General features: G+C 44.7%; 1 protein-coding gene across 3 annotated transcripts in view; it reads right to left on the reverse strand.

The window, feature by feature from the left end:
• LOC121587455 (beta-synuclein) overlaps nucleotides 1–20,184 on the reverse strand; it is a 46,738-nt gene that overhangs the window by 15,800 nt on the left and 10,754 nt on the right. For all 3 annotated transcript variants that reach the window (XM_041904384.2, XM_041904373.2, XM_041904395.2), the window contains exons 3-4: nucleotides 14,805–14,834; nucleotides 10,480–10,565 (exon numbers count right to left, since the gene is read on the reverse strand). In XM_041904384.2, coding sequence (XP_041760318.1) covers nucleotides 10,480–10,565; nucleotides 14,805–14,834 — 116 coding nt within the window. The remainder of the gene's footprint in view (nucleotides 1–10,479; nucleotides 10,566–14,804; nucleotides 14,835–20,184) is intronic.

Raw genomic sequence — 20,184 nt, forward strand, 5'->3', positions numbered from 1 at the left:
TCTATACTGGGTCCTGAGAATAAAGATACCTGCTATGTGGTCTATACTGGGTCCTGAGAATAAAGATACCTGCTATGTGGTCTATACTGGGTCCTGAGAATAAAGATACCCGCTATGTGGTCTATTCTGGGTCCTGAGAATAAAGATACCTGCTATGTGGTCTATTCTGGGTCCTGAGAATAAAGATACCTGTTATGTGGTCTATACTGGGTCCTGAGAATAAAGATACCTGCTATGTGGTCTATACTGGGTCCTGAGAATAAAGATACCTGCTATGTGGTCTATTCTGGGTCCTGAGAATAAAGATACCTGCTATGTGGTCTATTCTGGGTCCTGAGAATAAAGATACCTGCTATGTGGTCTATACTGGGTCCTGAGAATAAAGATACCTGCTATGTGGTCTATTCTGGGTCCTGAGAATAAAGATACCTGCTATGTGGTCTATTCTGGGTCCTGAGAATAAAGATACCTGCTATGTGGTCTATACTGGGTCCTGAGAATAAAGATACCTGCTATGTGGTCTATTCTGGGTCCTGAGAATAAAGATACCTGCTATGTGGTCTATTCTGGGTCCTGAGAATAAAGATACCTGCTATGTGGTCTATACTGGGTCCTGAGAATAAAGATACCTGCTATGTGGTCTATACTGGGTCCTGAGAATAAAGATACCTGCTATGTGGTCTATTCTGGGTCCTGAGAATAAAGATACCTGCTATGTGGTCTATTCTGGGTCCTGAGAATAAAGATACCTGCTATGTGGTCTATTCTGGGTCCTGAGAATAAAGATACCTGCTATGTGGTCTATACTGGGTCCTGAGAATAAAGATACCTGCTATGTGGTCTATTCTGGGTCCTGAGAATAAAGATACCTGCTATGTGGTCTATTCTGGGTCCTGAGAATAAAGATACCTGCTATGTGGTCTATACTGGGTCCTGAGAATAAAGATACCTGCTATGTGGTCTATTCTGGGTCCTGAGAATAAAGATACCTGCTATGTGGTCTATACTGGGTCCTGAGAATAAAGATACCTGCTATGTGGTCTATACTGGGTCCTGAGAATAAAGATACCTGCTATGTGGTCTATACTGGGTCCTGAGAATAAAGATACCTGCTATGTGGTCTATACTGGGTCCTGAGAATAAAGATACCTGCTATGTGGTCTATACTGGGTCCTGAGAATAAAGATACCTGCTATGTGGTCTATACTGGGTCCTGAGAATAAAGATACCTGCTATGTGGTCTATACTGGGTCCTGAGAATAAAGATACCTGCTATGTGGTCTATTCTGGGTCCTGAGAATAAAGATACCTGCTATGTGGTCTATACTGGGTCCTGAGAATAAAGATACCTGCTATGTGGTCTATACTGGGTCCTGAGAATAAAGATACCTGCTATGTGGTCTATACTGGGTCCTGAGAATAAAGATACCTGCTATGTGGTCTATACTGGGTCCTGAGAATAAAGATACCTGCTATGTGGTCTATACTGGGTCCTGAGAATAAAGATACCTGCTATGTGGTCTATACTGGGTCCTGAGAATAAAGATACCTGCTATGTGGTCTATACTGGGTCCTGAGAATAAAGATACCTGCTATGTGGTCTATACTGGGTCCTGAGAATAAAGATACCTGCTATGTGGTCTATACTGGGTCCTGAGAATAAAGATACCTGCTATGTGGTCTATACTGGGTCCTGAGAATAAAGATACCTGCTATGTGGTCTATACTGGGTCCTGAGAATAAAGATACCTGCTATGTGGTCTATACTGGGTCCTGAGAATAAAGATACCTGCTATGTGGTCTATACTGGGTCCTGAGAATAAAGATACCTGCTATGTGGTCTATACTGGGTCCTGAGAATAAAGATACCTGCTATGTGGTCTATACTGGGTCCTGAGAATAAAGATACCTGCTATGTGGTCTATACTGGGTCCTGAGAATAAAGATACCTGCTATGTGGTCTATACTGGGTCCTGAGAATAAAGATACCTGCTATGTGGTCTATTCTGGGTCCTGAGAATAAAGATACCTGCTATGTGGTCTATACTGGGTCCTGAGAATAAAGATACCTGCTATGTGGTCTATACTGGGTCCTGAGAATAAAGATACCTGCTATGTGGTCTATACTGGGTCCTGAGAATAAAGATACCTGCTATGTGGTCTATACTGGGTCCTGAGAATAAAGATACCTGCTATGTGGTCTATACTGGGTCCTGAGAATAAAGATACCTGCTATGTGGTCTATACTGGGTCCTGAGAATAAAGATACCTGCTATGTGGTCTATTCTGGGTCCTGAGAATAAAGATACCTGCTATGTGGTCTATACTGGGTCCTGAGAATAAAGATACCTGCTATGTGGTCTATACTGGGTCCTGAGAATAAAGATACCTGCTATGTGGTCTATTCTGGGTCCTGAGAATAAAGATACCTGCTATGTGGTCTATACTGGGTCCTGAGAATAAAGATACCTGCTATGTGGTCTATTCTGGGTCCTGAGAATAAAGATACCTGCTATGTGGTCTATACTGGGTCCTGAGAATAAAGATACCTGCTATGTGGTCTATACTGGGTCCTGAGAATAAAGATACCTGCTATGTGGTCTATACTGGGTCCTGAGAATAAAGATACCTGCTATGTGGTCTATACTGGGCCCTGAGAATAAAGATACCTGCTATGTGGTCTATACTGGGTCCTGAGAATAAAGATACCCGCTATGTGGTCTATTCTGGGTCCTGAGAATAAAGATACCTGCTATGTGGTCTATTCTGGGTCCTGAGAATAAAGATACCTGCTATGTGGTCTATTCTGGGTCCTGAGAATAAAGATACCTGCTATGTGGTCTTTTCTGGGTCCTGAGAATAAAGATACCTGCTATGTGGTCTATTCTGGGTCCTGAGAATAAAGATACCTGCTATGTGGTCTATACTGGGTCCTGAGAATAAAGATACCTGTTATGTGGTCTATTCTGGGTCCTGAGAATAAAGATACCTGCTATGTGGTCTATTCTGGGTCCTGAGAATAAAGATACCTGCTATGTGGTCTATTCTGGGTCCTGAGAATAAAGATACCTGCTATGTGGTCTATTCTGGGTCCTGAGAATAAAGATACCTGCTATGTGGTCTATACTGGGTCCTGAGAATAAAGATACCTGCTATGTGGTCTATTCTGGGTCCTGAGAATAAAGATACCTGCTATGTGGTCTATTCTGGGTCCTGAGAATAAAGATACCTGTTATGTGGTCTATACTGGGTCCTGAGAATAAAGATACCTGCTATGTGGTCTATTCTGGGTCCTGAGAATAAAGATACCTGCTATGTGGTCTATACTGGGTCCAGAGAATAAAGATACCTGCTATGTGGTCTATTCTGGGTCCTGAGAATAAAGATACCTGCTGTGTGGTCTATACTGGGTCCTGAGAATAAAGATACCTGTTATGTGGTCTATTCTGGGTCCTGAGAATAAAGATACCTGCTATGTGGTCTATACTGGGTCCTGAGAATAAAGATACCTGCTATGTGGTCTATTCTGGGTCCTGAGAATGAAGCCAGTGGGTCAGAGCCATGTATTTTCAAACCCTCCTAACTGCTATGCTAATCAAGACAATCAGGTGACAGAGAAGAGAGAAGACTACGTCTGCGTTGGGGCTGGTGATAGTCTATAGTGATATAGAGGCTGGTGATAGTCTATAGTGATGTAGGGCTGGTGATAGTCTATAGTGATATAGAGGCTGGTGATAGTCTATAGTGATGTAGGGCTGGTGATAGTCTTTAGTGATATAGAGGCTGGTGATAGTCTATAGTGATATAGAGGCTGGTGATAGTCTATAGTGATATAGGGTCTGGTGATAGTCTATAGTGATGTAGGGGCTGGTGATAGTCTATAGTGATATAGAGGCTGGTGATAGTCTATAGTGATATAGAGGCTGGTGATAGTCTATAGTGATATAGAGGCTGGTGATAGTCTATAGTGATATAGAGGATGGTGATAGTCTATAGTGATATAGAGGCTGGTGATAGTCTATAGTGATATAGAGGCTGGTGATAGTCTATAGTGATATAGGAGCTGGTGATAGTCTATAGTGATATAGAGGCTGGTGATAGTCTATAGTGATATAGAGGCTGGTGATAGTCTATAGTGATATAGGGGCTGGTGATAGTCTATAGTGATATAGGAGCTGGTGATAGTCTATAGTGATATAGGGGCTGGTGATAGTCTATAGTGATATAGGAGCTGGTGATAGTCTATAGTGATATAGGAGCTGGTGATAGTCTATAGTGATATAGGAGCTGGTGATAGTCTATAGTGATGTAGGTGCTGGTGATAGTCTATAGTGATATAGAGGCTGGTGATAGCATATAGTGATATAGGGGCTGGTGATAGTCTATAGTGATGTAGTGGCTGGTGATAGTCTATAGTGATATAGAGGCTGGTGATAGTCTATAGTGATATAGGGGCTGGTGATAGTCTATAGTGATATAGAGGCATGTGATAGCATATAGTGATATAGAGGCTGGTGATAGTCTATAGTGATATAGAGGCTGGTGATAGTCTATAGTGATATAGAGGCTGGTGATAGTCTATAGTGATGTAGTGGCTGGTGATAGTCTATAGTGATATAGAGGCTGGTGATAGTCTATAGTGATATAGGGGCTGGTGATAGTCTATAGTGATATAGAGGCATGTGATAGCATATAGTGATATAGGGGCTGGTGATAATCTATAGTGATGTAGTGGCTGGTGATAGTCTATAGTGATATAGGGTCTGGTGATAGTCTATAGTGATATAGAGGCTGGTGATAGTCTATAGTGATATAGAGGGTGGTGATAGTCTATAGTGATATAGGGGCTGGTGATAGTCTATAGTGATATAGAGGCTGGTGATAGTCTATAGTGATATAGAGGCTGGTGATAGTCTATAGTGATATAGAGGCTGGTGATAGTCTATAGTGATATAGAGGCTGGTGATAGTCTATAGTGATATAGGGGCTGGTGATAGTCTATAGTGATATAGGAGCTGGTGATAGTCTATAGTGATATAGGGGCTGGTGATAGTCTATAGTGATATAGAGGCTGGTGATAGCATATAGTGATATAGGGGCTGGTGATAGTCTATAGTGATATAGAGGCTGGTGATAGTCTATAATGATATAGGAGCTGGTGATAGTCTATAGTGATATAGAGGCTGGTGATAGTCTATAGTGATATAGAGGCTGGTGATAGTCTATAGTGATATAGGGGCTGGTGATAGTCTATAGTGATATAGGAGCTGGTGATAGTCTATAGTGATATAGGGGCTGGTGATAGTCTATAGTGATATAGGAGCTGGTGATAGTCTATAGTGATATAGGAGCTGGTGATAGTCTATAGTGATATAGGAGCTGGTGATAGTCTATAGTGATGTAGGTGCTGGTGATAGTCTATAGTGATATAGAGGCTGGTGATAGCATATAGTGATATAGGGGCTGGTGATAGTCTATAGTGATGTAGTGGCTGGTGATAGTCTATAGTGATATAGAGGCTGGTGATAGTCTATAGTGATATAGGGGCTGGTGATAGTCTATAGTGATATAGAGGCATGTGATAGCATATAGTGATATAGAGGCTGGTGATAGTCTATAGTGATATAGAGGCTGGTGATAGTCTATAGTGATATAGGGGCTGGTGATAGTCTATAGTGATGTAGTGGCTGGTGATAGTCTATAGTGATATAGAGGCTGGTGATAGTCTATAGTGATATAGGGGCTGGTGATAGTCTATAGTGATATAGAGGCATGTGATAGCATATAGTGATATAGGGGCTGGTGATAGTCTATAGTGATGTAGTGGCTGGTGATAGTCTATAGTGATATAGGGTCTGGTGATAGTCTATAGTGATATAGAGGCTGGTGATAGTCTATAGTGATATAGAGGGTGGTGATAGTCTATAGTGATATAGGGGCTGGTGATAGTCTATAGTGATATAGAGGCTGGTGATAGTCTATAGTGATATAGAGGCTGGTGATAGTCTATAGTGATATAGAGGCTGGTGATAGTCTATAGTGATATAGAGGCTGGTGATAGTCTATAGTGATATAGGGGCTGGTGATAGTCTATAGTGATATAGGAGCTGGTGATAGTCTATAGTGATATAGGGGCTGGTGATAGTCTATAGTGATATAGAGGCTGGTGATAGCATATAGTGATATAGGGGCTGGTGATAGTCTATAGTGATGTAGTGGCTGGTGATAGTCTATAGTGATATAGAGGCTGGTGATAGTCTATAGTGATATAGGGTCTGGTGATAGTCTATAGTGATATAGAGGCTGGTGATAGTCTATAGTGATGTAGAGGCTGGTGATAGTCTATAGTGATATAGGGTCTGGTGATAGTCTATAGTGATATAGAGGCTGGTGATAGTCTATAGTGATATAGGGTCTGGTGATAGTCTATAGTGATATAGGGTCTGGTGATAGTCTATAGTGATATAGAGGCTGGTGATAGTCTATAGTGATATAGAGGCTGGTGATAGTCTATAGTGATATAGGGTCTGGTGATAGTCTATAGTGATATAGAGGCTGGTGATAGTCTATAGTGATATAGAGGCTGGTGATAGTCTATAGTGATATAGGGGCTGGTGATAGTCTATAGTGATATAGAGGCTGGTGATAGTCTATAGGGATATAGAGGCTGGTGATAGTCTATAGTGATATAGAGGCTGGTGATAGTCTATAGTGATATAGAGGCTGGTGATAGTCTATAGTGATATAGAGGCTGGTGATAGTCTATAGTGATATAGAGGCTGGTGATAGTCTATAGTGATATAGAGGCTGGTGATAGCATATAGTGATATAGAGGCTGGTGATAGTCTATAGTGATATAGAGGCTGGTGATAGTCTATAGGGATATAGAGGCTGGTGATAGTCTATAGTGATATAGAGGCTGGTGATAGTCTATAGTGATATAGAGGCTGGTGATAGTCTATAGTGATATAGGGGCTGGTGATAGTCTATAGTGATATAGGAGCTGGTGATAGTCTATAGTGATATAGGGGCTGGTGATAGTCTATAGTGATATAGAGGCTGGTGATAGCATATAGTGATATAGAGGCTGGTGATAGTCTATAGTGATGTAGAGGCTGGTGATAGTCTATAGTGATATAGAGGCTGGTGATAGTCTATAGTGATATAGAGGCTGGTGATAGTCTATAGTGATATAGAGGCTGGTGATAGTCTATAGTGATATAGAGGCTGGTGATAGTCTATAGTGATATAGAGGCTGGTGATAGCATATAGTGATATAGAGGCTGGTGATAGTCTATAGTGATATAGAGGCTGGTGATAGTCTATAGTGATATAGAGGCTGGTGATAGCATATAGTGATATAGAGGCTGGTGATAGTCTATAGTGATATAGAGGCTGGTGATAGTCTATAGTGATATAGAGGCTGGTGATAGTCTATAGTGATGTAGAGGCTGGTGATAGTCTATAGTGATATAGAGGCTGGTGATAGTCTATAGTGATATAGAGGCTGGTGATAGTCTATAGTGATATAGAGGCTGGTGATAGTCTATAGTGATATAGGGGCTGGTGATAGTCTATAGTGATATAGAGGCTGGTGATAGTCTATAGTGATGTAGTGGCTGGTGATAGTCTATAGTGATGTAGTGGCTGGTGATAGTCTATAGTGATGTAGAGGCTGGTGATAGTCTATAGTGATTTAGTGGCTGGTGATAGTCTATAGTGATATAGAGGCTGGTGATAGTCTATAGTGATGTAGTGGCTGGTGATAGTCTATAGTGATATAGAGGATTGTGATAGTCTGTATACTAGTGATATAGGGGCTTTCAGATAACAGTATGACATCAATGAGGATTGACTAAGCAGGTTGGTGTTATTGTTCACACAACAGTGCTATAGTGTGTGCTTGGTCAAGATGGAGTGTCCTAGGGAGGGTGATACTGTAGTTCAAATAAAGAGGATTCACAGTGAAAACAAGGTGTCATGTGGATGTTTTCTGGGTTCAGTGAGACAGCTGGTCACAATGTCAAAGAAGGAAAGCAACCAACCCCCATCATCTCTGAAGGAACAGCCACAACCTCCTCCCCCACACACGCACACACCCCGCTGCTCCCTGTGCAGCCCATAGAGAGAAAGGACATTGGGCAAGGTTGCCTGGGAGCAGAGCAGCTGGGGGAGGAGAGGAGAGGAGAGGAGGAGAGGAGAGGAGAGGAGAGGAGAGGAGAGGAGAGGAGAGGAGAGGAGAGGAGAGGAGAGGTTGATAGTCCCAGAGAGGGGTTATTACACTTCAACTGTCCTGGACACTGTAGCTGGCTGACTGGTTAACTGACTGGCTGACTGGCTGGCTGACTGGTTAACTGACTGGCTGACTGGTTAACTGACTGGCTGACTGGCTAACTGACTGGCTGACTGGTTAACTGACTGGCTGACTGGCTAACTGACTGGCTGACTGGTTAACTGACTGGCTGACTGGCTAACTGACTGGCTGACTGGTTAACTGACTGGCTGACTGGCTGACTGGCTGACTGGCTGACTGACTGGCTGGCTGGCTGACTGGCTGACTGGCTGACTGGCTGACTGACTGGCTAACTGACTGACTGGCTAACTGGCTGACTGGCTGACTGGCTGGCTGGCTGACTGGCTGACTGGCTAACTGACTGCCTGACTGACTGGCTAACTGGCTGACTGACTGACTGGCTGACTGGCTGACTGACTGGCTAACTGGCTGACTGACTGACTGACTGGCTGGCTGGCTGACTGGCTGACTGGCTAACTGACTGGCTAACTGACTGGCTGACTGGCTAACTGACTGACTGACTGGCTGACTGGCTAACTGACTGGCTGACTGACTGGCTAACTGGCTGACTGACTGACTGGCTGACTGGCTAACTGACTGGCTGACTGACTGGCTAACTGGCTGACTGACTGACTGGCTGACTGGCTGACTGACTGGCTAACTGGCTGACTGACTGACTGACTGGCTGACTGGCTGACTGGCTGACTGGCTGACTGGCTGACTGGCTGACTGGCTGACTGACTGACTGGCTAACTGGCTGACTGGCTGACTGGCTGACTGGCTGACTGGCTTGACAGACAAATGGTTTTTGGACATGTGTGACATTTGTACATGTACATTTTTAATGTGTTTTTCCCTTGTGAAAAAAAAAAATCCCCAAACGTTTATTTTTCATGTTTATTCTTCCCGTTTATTTACACCACTTCCAGCTACATCCAGTCCAGGGACCGACCAGGACCCACCCTGCTCAGCTTCACAGGCAAACCAGCAGTGGAATGCAGGGTGCTATGTTGCTGGAATTAATGTGCCAAAACTTGCAACTGGAGAAAAGGCAGCGAAAGCAAAGGCCAGGATAACATAACCTAAGACAGGGAAAATTGCAGGAAAGAGGGATGCTTTTTTATCGCATTATCCGGTGAAATTGCCTCCATTACAATTAATTTGTTTTTGCATTTTGAAATGATTTCCTTGCAATGCTTTGTTTCCCTATCAATACTTTTGAGTTTATGTTTTGCTTTCAATAGCATTCTTTTGGTTTGTAATACTAAGAATTTTGTTCTCGACCGCTTGATATTAACGGCACAAAAGTAACTCACTCACTAGAGGTTTGCACCATATAATAACACTATTACTCTATTAAAGGTGTTTAAAGCGGAAATCCTTAATTGAAACATTAACAAAGTGTGCTCCCTGCCACAGTTTCAGTAAAAAGCTGATGGGGATGGAGCAATTCAACCACTCTCAAATTCATAGACTACGCTGTGGTTGCAAGGACTGACCATCCACGATATCAAAATTACAGTTTGAACCCATAAGAGCAAAACAACTACCATAAACGTGTTGGTGAGAGTCTCATCTTTCCATAAAGGGGTCATAATAGTTTGTAGGCCAAACCGTTCGGACGCTACTGATGATTTTGTGAGAAGACCGATTTTCGGGATGTGTCATGGTCTGACAAACACCGCTCTAGCTCTGTCACCTTCACCACAGATGTGGATCGGCAGGTGGATTGAGACGCATCCAGTGCAAAACTCCAGACATATCTAGCTTAAACTGACAGATTTTTATGGGGATTTTTTTTGTATTATGCTAATTAGATTTGCGTAGGTGCGCGGACATCGACTCTAACCATGTTTTGAGGAGCGACGAGTCGCGCGTTCCGAGATGTCATTCTGCACACCATAAAATTAAATAGGTGGGTCTCAATCACAACAACGGTCTGTGTGTGTGAGGCGTGTTTCAGTGTCAGCATGCAGGCATAAGCGTGCAACATGTGTGTGTGTGTGTGTGTGTGTGTGTGTGTGTTTGTTTGTTTGTTTGTTTGTTTGCGGTGTGTGTGTGTTTGAGATGTGTGTGTTTGTGTTTGAGGTGTGTATGTGTGTGTGTGTGTTTGTTTGTTTGCGGTGTGTGTGTGTTTGAGATGTGTGTGTGTGTTTGAGATGTGTGTGTGTGTGTGTTAGTCGTACGTTCATGTCAGAAGGGAACTCGTCCTTCTTCCCCAGGCCGGTGGCAGCAGCGATGTTTCCCATGGCTCCACCAGCAAGGTCCTTCGCTGCAACATCACACACACACACACACATACATTATTAACACACACACATTATTAACACAAACACACACATTATTAACACAAAAAACACACATTATTAACACAAACACACACACACACACACATAATTAACACAAACACATTAACATGCACACACACACACATTATTAAGACAAATACATTAACATACACACACACACACATTATTAACACATACACATTATTAACACACACACCAAACGCACACACACACGTTAACACACACACACATTATTAAGACACACACAGCACATCCCCTGATGTCCTAGTTCTCTAGTACCCTTGTCTTTAAGGCCTTATGTATCTTTACCAGTCTAATCCTGTTTAGTTCGATGTCCTAGTTTGTCTCTAATGCATTATGTATCTTTACCAGTCTAATCCTGTTTGGTTTGATGTCCTAGTTTGTCTCTAAGGCATTATGTATCTTTACCAGTCTAATCCTGTTTGGTTTGATGTCCTAGTTTGTCTCTAAGGCATTATATATCTTTACCAGTCTAATCCTGTTTGGTTCGATGTCCTAGCTTGTCTCTAAGGCCACCCACCGCTTCCAAGTATTCTACTCGCTAATCTTCAATCTTTGGTTAACAAAGTCGACGAACTACGGGCAAGGATTTCTTTCCAGAGACACATCAAGGCCTGTAACATACTCTGTTTAACGGAAACATGGCTCTTTTGGGATATTCTGTCGAAATCGGTCCAGCCAGATGGGTTCTCAGTTCATCACACAGACAGAAATAAATATCTCTCCGGGAAGCAGAAGGGCGGAGGTGTGTGTTTCATGATTAACGACTCATGGTGTAATTGTAGTAACATAGAGGAACTCAAGTCCTTCTGTTCACCCGACCTAGAATATCTCACAATCAAATGCTGACAGTATTATCTCCCAAGATAATTTTCTTTGGTTATAGTCACGGCCGTGTATATCCCCCCTCAAGCCGATACCACGACGGCCCTCAAAGAACTTCACTGGACCTTATGCAAACTGGAAACCACATATCCTGAGGCTGCATTTATTGTAGCCAGGGATTTTAACAAAGCAAATTTGAGGACTAGACAGCTGAAGTTCTATCAACATATCGACTGTTGTACTCGCATTGCTAAAATCCTTGACCATTGCTATTCAAACTTCCGGGATGGTTATAAGGCCCTCCCCCGCCCATCTTTCGGCAAATCTGACCACGACTCCATTTTGCTTCTCCCTTCCTATAGGTAGAAACTCAAACAGGAAGTACCCGTGCTAAGGACTATTCAACGCTAGTCTGACCAATCGGAATCCACGCTTCAAGATTGTTTTGATCACGCGGACTGGGATATGTTCCGGGTAGCTTCCAAAAATAATTTAGACATATACACTGAAACGGTGACTGAGTTTATCAGGAAGTGTATAGGTGATGTTGTGCCCACTGTGACTATTAAAACCTACCCTAACCAGAAACCGTGGATAGATGGCAGCATTCGCGCAAATCTGAAAGCGCAAACCACCGCATTCAACCATGGCAAGGTGACTGGGAATATGGCAGAATACAAACAGTGTAGCTACTCACTCCGCAAGGCAATCCAACTGGCAAAACATCAGTATAGAGACAAAGTGGAGTCGCAATTCAACGGCTCAGACACGAGACGTATGTGGCAGGGTTTACAGACAATCATGGACTACAAAAAGAAAACCAGCCATGTCGCCGACACCGAAGTTTCGCTTCCAGACAAGCTAAACACCTTCTTCGCCCGCTTTGAGGATAACACAGTGCCACTGACGACGCCCACTACCAAGGACTGTGGCCTCTCCTTCTCCGTAGCCGACGTGAGTAAGACATTTAAGCATGTTAACCCCCGCAAGGCTGCCGGCCCAGACGTCATCCCTAGCCGTGTCCTCAGAGCATGTGCAGATCAGTTGGCTGGTGTGTTCATGGACATATTCAATCTCTCCCTTTCCCAGTCTGCTGTTCCCACATGCTTCAAGAGGGCCACCATTGTTCCTGTACCCAAGAAAGCAAAGGTAACTGAACTAAATGACTATCGCCCTGTAGCACTCACCTCTGTCATCATGAAGTGCTTTGAGAGACTAGTCAAGGATCATATCACCTCTACCTTACCTGTCACCCTAGACCCACTTCAATTTGCTTACCGCCCCAATTGATCCACAGACGATGCAATTGCCATCACAATGCACACTGCCTTATCCCATCTGGACAAGAGGAATACCTTCTGTAAGAATGCTGTTCATTTACTATAGCTCAGCATTAAACACCATAGTACCCTCCAAGCTCATCATTAAGCTCGAGGCCCTGGGTCTGAACCCCACCCTGTGCAACTGGGTCCTGGACTTCCTGACGGGCCGCCCCCAGGTGGTGAAGGTAGGAAACAACACCTCCACTTCACTGATCCTCAACACTGGGGCCCCACAAGGGTGTGTGCTCAGACCCCTCCTGTAGTCCCTGTTCACCCATGACAGCGTGGCCAAGCAGGCCTTCAACTCAATCATCAAGTTTGCAGACGACACAACAGTAGTAGGCTTGATAACCAACAATGTCAAGACAGCCTACAGGGAGGAGGTGAGGGCTCTGGGAGTGTGGTGCCAGAAAAATAACCTCTCACTCAACATCAACAAAACAAAGGAGATGATCGTGGACTTCAGGAAGCAGCAGAGGGTGCACCCCCCTATCCACATCGACAGGACCGCAGTGGAGAAGGTGGAAAGTTAAAAGTTCCTTGGCGTACACATCACCGACAAACTGAAATGGTCCACCCACGCATGTGGTGAAGAATGCGCAACAGAGCCTCTTCAACCTCAGGATGCTGAAGAAATTTGGCTTATCACCTAAAACCCTCACAAACTTTTACAGAGCATCCTGTCGGGCTGTATCACCACCTGGTACGGCAACTGCACCGCCCACAACCGCAGGGCTCTCCAGAGGGTGGTGCGGTCTGCCAAACGCATTACCGGGGGAAAACTACCCGCCCTCCAAGACACATACAGCACCCGATGTCACAGGAAGGCCAAAAAGATCATCAAGGACATCAACCACCCGAGCCACTGCCTGTTCACCCCGCTATCATCCAGAAGGCGAGGTCAGTACAGGTGCATCAAAGCTGGGACCGAGAGAATGAAAAACAGCTTCTATCTCAAGGCCATCAGACTGTTAAATAGCCATCACTAGCACATTAGAGGCTGCTGCTGCCTATTGAAATCACTGGCCACTTTAAGAAATGGAACACTAGTCACTTTAATAATGTTTACATATCTTGCACTACTCATCTCATATGTATATACTGCATTCTATTCTATAATATTCTACTGTATCTTAGTCCATGCCACTCTGTCATTGCTTGTCCATATATGTATATTTTCTTAAATCCCATTCATTACGTTTTGTGTGTATTTGGGTATATGTTGTGAAATTGTAAGATATTACTGCACTGTCGGAGCTAGAAGCACAAGCATTTCGCTACACCCGCTATAACATCTGCTAAACACGTGTATGTGACAAATAACATTTGATTTGATTTGATCCTGTTTGGTTTGATGTCCTAGTTTGTCTCTAAGGCATTATATATCTTTACCAGTCTAATCCTGTTTGGTTTGATGTCCTAGTTTGTCTCTAAGGCATTATGTATCTTTACCAGTCTAATCCTGTTTGATTTGTGCACCAGAAGCAGGTCACACCCTTATTTTCTGACCAGGCTAACCAGAAGCAGGTCTCTGACCAGGCTAACCAGAAGCAGGTCTCTGACCAGGCTAATCAGAAGCAGGTCTCTGACCAGGCTAACCAGAAGCAGGTCTCTGACCAGGCTAATCAGAAGCAGGTCTCTGACCAGGCTAACCAGAAGCAGGTCTCTGACCAGGCTAATCAGAAGCAGGTCTCTGACCAGGCTAACCAGAAGCAGGTCTCTGATCCAGGCTAACCAGAAGCAGGTCTCTGACCAGGCTAACCAGAAGCAGGTCTCTGATCCAGGCTAACCAGAAGCAGGTCTCTGATCAGGCTAACCAGAAGCAGGTCTCGGATCAGGCTAACCAGAAGCAGGTCTCTGATCAGGCTAACCAGAAGCAGGTCTCTGATCAGGCTAACCAGAAGCAGGTCTCTGATCCAGGCTAACTTGACTGTGACTTGGAAGAAACAAAGTATCTTCCTGTTGTGATACTGTAGCACTGATGTCAACATCTGAACTAAAGACTTCACAATAAACAGTAAAGAGTAAACCTACCTGAACCAACACCATCTTTGGCCTTGGTGCCTGAAAATGGAGAACAAGACATGTGTTACCAGATTAAAATGCCACATTACCCCACCATTATCATGCATCATGTGTTACCACATTAGAATGCTACTTTACCCCCACCATTATCATACATCATGTGTTACCACATTAGAATGCTACATTACCCCTCCATTATCATGCATCATGTGTTACCACATTCAAATGCTACTTTACCCCCACCATTATCATACATCATGTGTTACCACATTAGAATGCTACATTACCCCTGCATTATCATGCATCATGTGTTACTACCTTCCAATCCTACATTGTCATACATAATGATAATGATCTCAACAGCGTTCCCAGCTGATTCCTCTGTATTACACACACAGTAAATGAGGCATTCGTGTATAAACAACGCTTCAACATAAACAAACAGAAATGAATCATCTTCCAGTACTGTATTAGCAGTTTCTGAGAATGCATTTCTAGAGGACAAACGTTCAACTTCAACCAGACCATTTACAGATGAAATAAGTCCCATGCGAGTGTATAGCCACAGCAAACAGCAGGTTTGATGTACTGCCCTATTAATCCTAGACCTTGGGGACTGCACCCTCCTTATCTTCCTCTGGAGATTTACTGAAGTCTGCCTAGTCTGCCTTCACACACACACACACACACACACACACACACACACGCACACACACACACACACACACACACACACACACACACACACACACACACACACACACACACACACACACACACACACACGCACACACACACACACACACACACACACACACACACACACATATGCATTGACACACTACAACTCTGCCATGCACACACACACACACACACACACACACACACACACACACACACACACACACACACACACACACACACACACACACACACACATATGCATTGACACACTACAACTCTGCCATGCATTACTTCTCATTTTCAGACCAGACAGACAGAGACCAGAAAGACCAGACAGACAGACAGACAGACAGACAGAGACCAGACAGACAGTCAGTCAGAGGACAGACAGACAGACAGACAGACAGACAGACAGACAGACAGACAGACAGAGACCAGACAGACAGACAGACAGACAGAGACCAGACAGACAGACAGACAGACAGACAGACAGACAGACAGCAGACAGTCAGCCAGAGACCAGACAGACAGACAGACAGACAGACAGACAGACAGACAGACAAAGACCAGACAGACAGACAGAGACCAGACAGACAGAGACCAGACAAACATAGACCAGACAGTCAGACAGACAGACAGACAGACAGACAGAGACCAGACAGACAGACAGTCAGAGACCAGACAGACAGACAGACAGACAGACAGACAGACAGACAGACAGACAGACAGACAGACAGACAGACAGACAGATTGTGATATGGACCTACATTCATACAGTTTCCTGACTGTGTCCAGCTCGCTAATAATCACCTAAATGAAAGCTAGACACAGTCAGGAAACTGTTTGAATGTAGGTCCATTATCATTTCTACACAGTTTCGATTAGGTTTTAGTCATTTTTATGTATATTGAGTTCATTACCCCCCACCCCATCCACCTACACTGAGTGTACAAAACATTAAGGACACCTTCTAAGTATTTTAGTTGGATTTAACAAGTGACATCAATAAGGGATCGTAGCTTTCACCTGGTCAGCCTATGTCATGGAAAGACCAGGCGTTCCTAATGTTTTGTATAGTCAGAGTGTATCTCAGCTCATGCTGCTGGTATCCACTATATACACACTGTCCACACGTCGTCTCTACATCTGTAGCATTCTCTATACACGTCTCTGTCTGCAGCTAATCACTCAGCTCTATAGAAGGCAACATAAAGGCCTGTAACTGTCCCTCTGGTCCCCTGGAGACAGCCTCTCACTGTGTCCCTGACTCACAAGCTGTCACCAATACAACACACCCAATACACTGACATACGGCATGATGGCCTGCTGTCCTCACCCCTCCTCCATTCACCATTGGTTAAGTTCCTCACCCCTCCTCCTTTCACCATTGGTTAAGTTCCTTACCCCTCCTCCTTTCACCATTGGTTAAGTTCCTCACCCCTCCTCCTCCTCCTCCTCCTCCTCCTCCTCCATCCTCTCACCCCTCCTCCCTAACCCCTAGCTCTAATACCTCCCCTCTACCTCCACCCCCCTCCTCACCCCTCTACCTCCACCCCTCTCCTCACCCCTCTACCTCCACCCCTCTCCTCACCCCTCTACCTCCACCCCTCTCCTCACCCCTCTACCTCCACCCATCTCCTCACCCCTCTACCTCCAACCCCCTCCTCACCCCTCTACCTCCACCCCTCTCCTCACCCCTCTACCTCCACCCCTTTCCTCACCCCTCTACCTCCACCCTCTCCTCACCCCTCTACCTCCACCCCTCTCCTCACCCCTCTACCTCCACCCCTCTCCTCACCCCTCTACCTCCACCCATCTCCTCACCCCTCTACCTCCAACCCTCTCCTTACCCCCCTCCTCACCCCCTCTACCTCCACCCTCTCTCCTCACCCCTCTACCTCCACCCCTTTCCTCACCCCTCTACCTCCACCCATCTCCTCACCCCTCTACCTCCACCCCTCTCCTCACCCCCTCCTCACCCCTCTCCTCACCCCTCTACCTCCACCCCTCTCCTCACCCCTCTACCTCCACCCCTCTCCTCACCCCCTCTACCTCCACCCATCTCCTCACCCCTCTACCTCCAACCCTCTCCTTACCCCCTCCTCACCCCTCTACCTCCACCCCTCTCTCCTCACCCCCTCTACCTCCACCCCTTTCCTCACCCCTCTACCTCCACCCATCTCCTCACCCCTCTACCTCCACCCCTCTCCTCACCCCTCTCCTCACCCCTCTACCTCCACCCCTCTACCTCCACCCCTCTCCTTACCCCCTCTTCACCCCTCTACCTCCACCCCCTCTCCTTACCCCCTCCTCACCCTCTACCTCCAACCCTCTCCTCACCCCTCTCCTCACCCTCTACCTCCACCCCTCTCCTTACCCCCTCTTCACCCCTCTACCTCCACCCCTCTCCTTACCCCCTCCTCACCTCTCTACCTCCACCCCCTCTCCTCACCCCTCTCCTCACCCCTCTACCTCCACCCCTCTACCTCCACCCCTCTCCTTACCCCCCTCTTCACCCCTCTACCTCCACCCCCTCTCCTTACCCCCTCCTCACCCCTCTACCTCCACCCCTCTCCTCACCCCTCTACCTCCACCCCTTTCCTCACCCCTCTACCTCCACCCATCTCCTCACCCCTCTACCTCCACCCCTCTCCTCACCCCTCTCCTCACCCCTCTACCTCCACCCCTCTACCTCCACCCCTCTCCTTACCCCCTCTTCACCCCTCTACCTCCACCCCTCTCTCCTCACCCCTCTCCTCACCCCTCTACCTCCACCCCTCTCCTCACCCCTCTACCTCCACCCATCTCCTCACCTCTATACCTCCACCCATCTCCTCACCCCTCTACCTCCACCCATCTCCTCACCCCTCCCTCCAGTTCCTCACCCCTTATTTTTCCTCCTCCCTCCCTCCTCCCCCCTCTCCCCTGCCCCATGCAGGTCTGGTTGGAGGACCTCCGGACCACTACAGCCCAGGGTCCTGTTCAGTAGGAAAACATTTTGAAATAGAGTGAAAACGAACACAGATTATTATTTTCCGTTGCAAAACATTTGCTACAATGTTCCCTTATGAACGCGACCCTGAAAGGAAGATACAGTGCCTGTAGAAAGTCTACACCCCATTTTGTTGCGTTACAAAGTGGAACTGAAATAGATTTAATTGTATTTTTTGTCATTGATCTACACAAAATACTCCATAATGTCAAAGTGAAAAGAAAATTCTACAAATTAAATAACTAAAATATAGTCTCTGCATAATATTTACCCCCTTTGTTTAGGCAAGACTAAATGATACAATCTTCCCAGCTCTGCAGATTTTGCTGCGAAGAGACAGAATCATTAGATCATTTGTTTTGGTTCTGTCTATTTGTAGCTTGTTTTTGGACACAGGTCCAGGAATGGCTAAAGGATTGCAATATTTACCTGGAGCTAACCCTGCAGATAGCACTACATTTACATTTACATTTTAGTCATTTAGCAGACGCTCTTATCCAGAGCGACTTACATTTAATACTACTGGGTGATCTGAAAAGTCATAGTCAATCTGTAGTAACAATGAGATTAGAAAGGTTCAGAACTTTTGTAAAACATCACAGTACGGTTGAAAAATATATGGCAAATAGAAATCCAATATGGATGGTGTTAAGAGATAGATGGGAGGTATTGAATAGAGTTGAAGGATGGGACTAATAACAACTAACAACTAATAACAACAAGATAACTAATGTAAAGCATACTGTGTCCATAATAAGTATATAGGTTATAGGTTGAGAGCTTTTGTGAAAGAGCACAGTTAGAAAGATATGGCATATAGAAGCAAACCGGATGGACATCATGAAAATGATCGGAGAGGTTGAGGGTAGAAGAAGTTCAGGAGTAAAAACAAACAAAATAGAATTATTGTAAAATTGACTGTGTCCATAAAATGTATATAGTATGTATAAGCTGGAAGTAGAGGCCTAAGCATTGTTGTTCACTAGTTTACTCCAATTAGGGAAGGGGTTGGAAAGTAATAAAGGGGAAAATATTTTTAAAAAGGATATGTATATGTGTATGTATGTGTATTTATATGTATGTATGTGTATGATTATTTGGAAGGCAATAAAAGTTCTACATAGAACCATAAATAATAATAATAATAAATAATATGCCATTTAGCAGACGCTTTTTTCCAAAGCGACTTACAGTCATGCGTGCATACATTTTTTTATTTTTTATTTTTTATTTATTTTTTGTGTATGGGTGGTCCCGGGGTTCGAACCCACTACCTTGGCGTTACAAGCGCCGTGCTCTACCAGCTGAGCTACAGAGGACCACGTATGATATTTGTAACCATATATAATATTACCCAGCATGCTCTATTGTAGGGACATTTTCAGAATTTTTGGTTTTAACTGTAATATCTGTGTTTTTGCGTGTACATTGATTGGTTGATTAATTTGATGCTACACAAAGATAAATAACATACAGTTTTATAAACTAATCCAATCTGTTAGTAGTTGGATTTATTGCACCCGTTACTGAGATGGCTGTTCCAGGTTAGATGATTGAGGTAGTCTCAGTGTTCAATCTTCCCTACCCTGACAGTCATTCTGGATGCAGGTTGCGGGTGAATACCATTCCACTTGTTGGATATCCTAACTCTGGCTGGATTCCAATAGGAATTACACATCAATTTGCAAGTCAGCATAATGTGACTTGCAGGCC

Source organism: Coregonus clupeaformis, chromosome 2 (assembly GCF_020615455.1).
Source record: "Coregonus clupeaformis isolate EN_2021a chromosome 2, ASM2061545v1, whole genome shotgun sequence".
NCBI classification, from domain to species: Eukaryota; Metazoa; Chordata; class Actinopteri; order Salmoniformes; family Salmonidae; genus Coregonus; species Coregonus clupeaformis.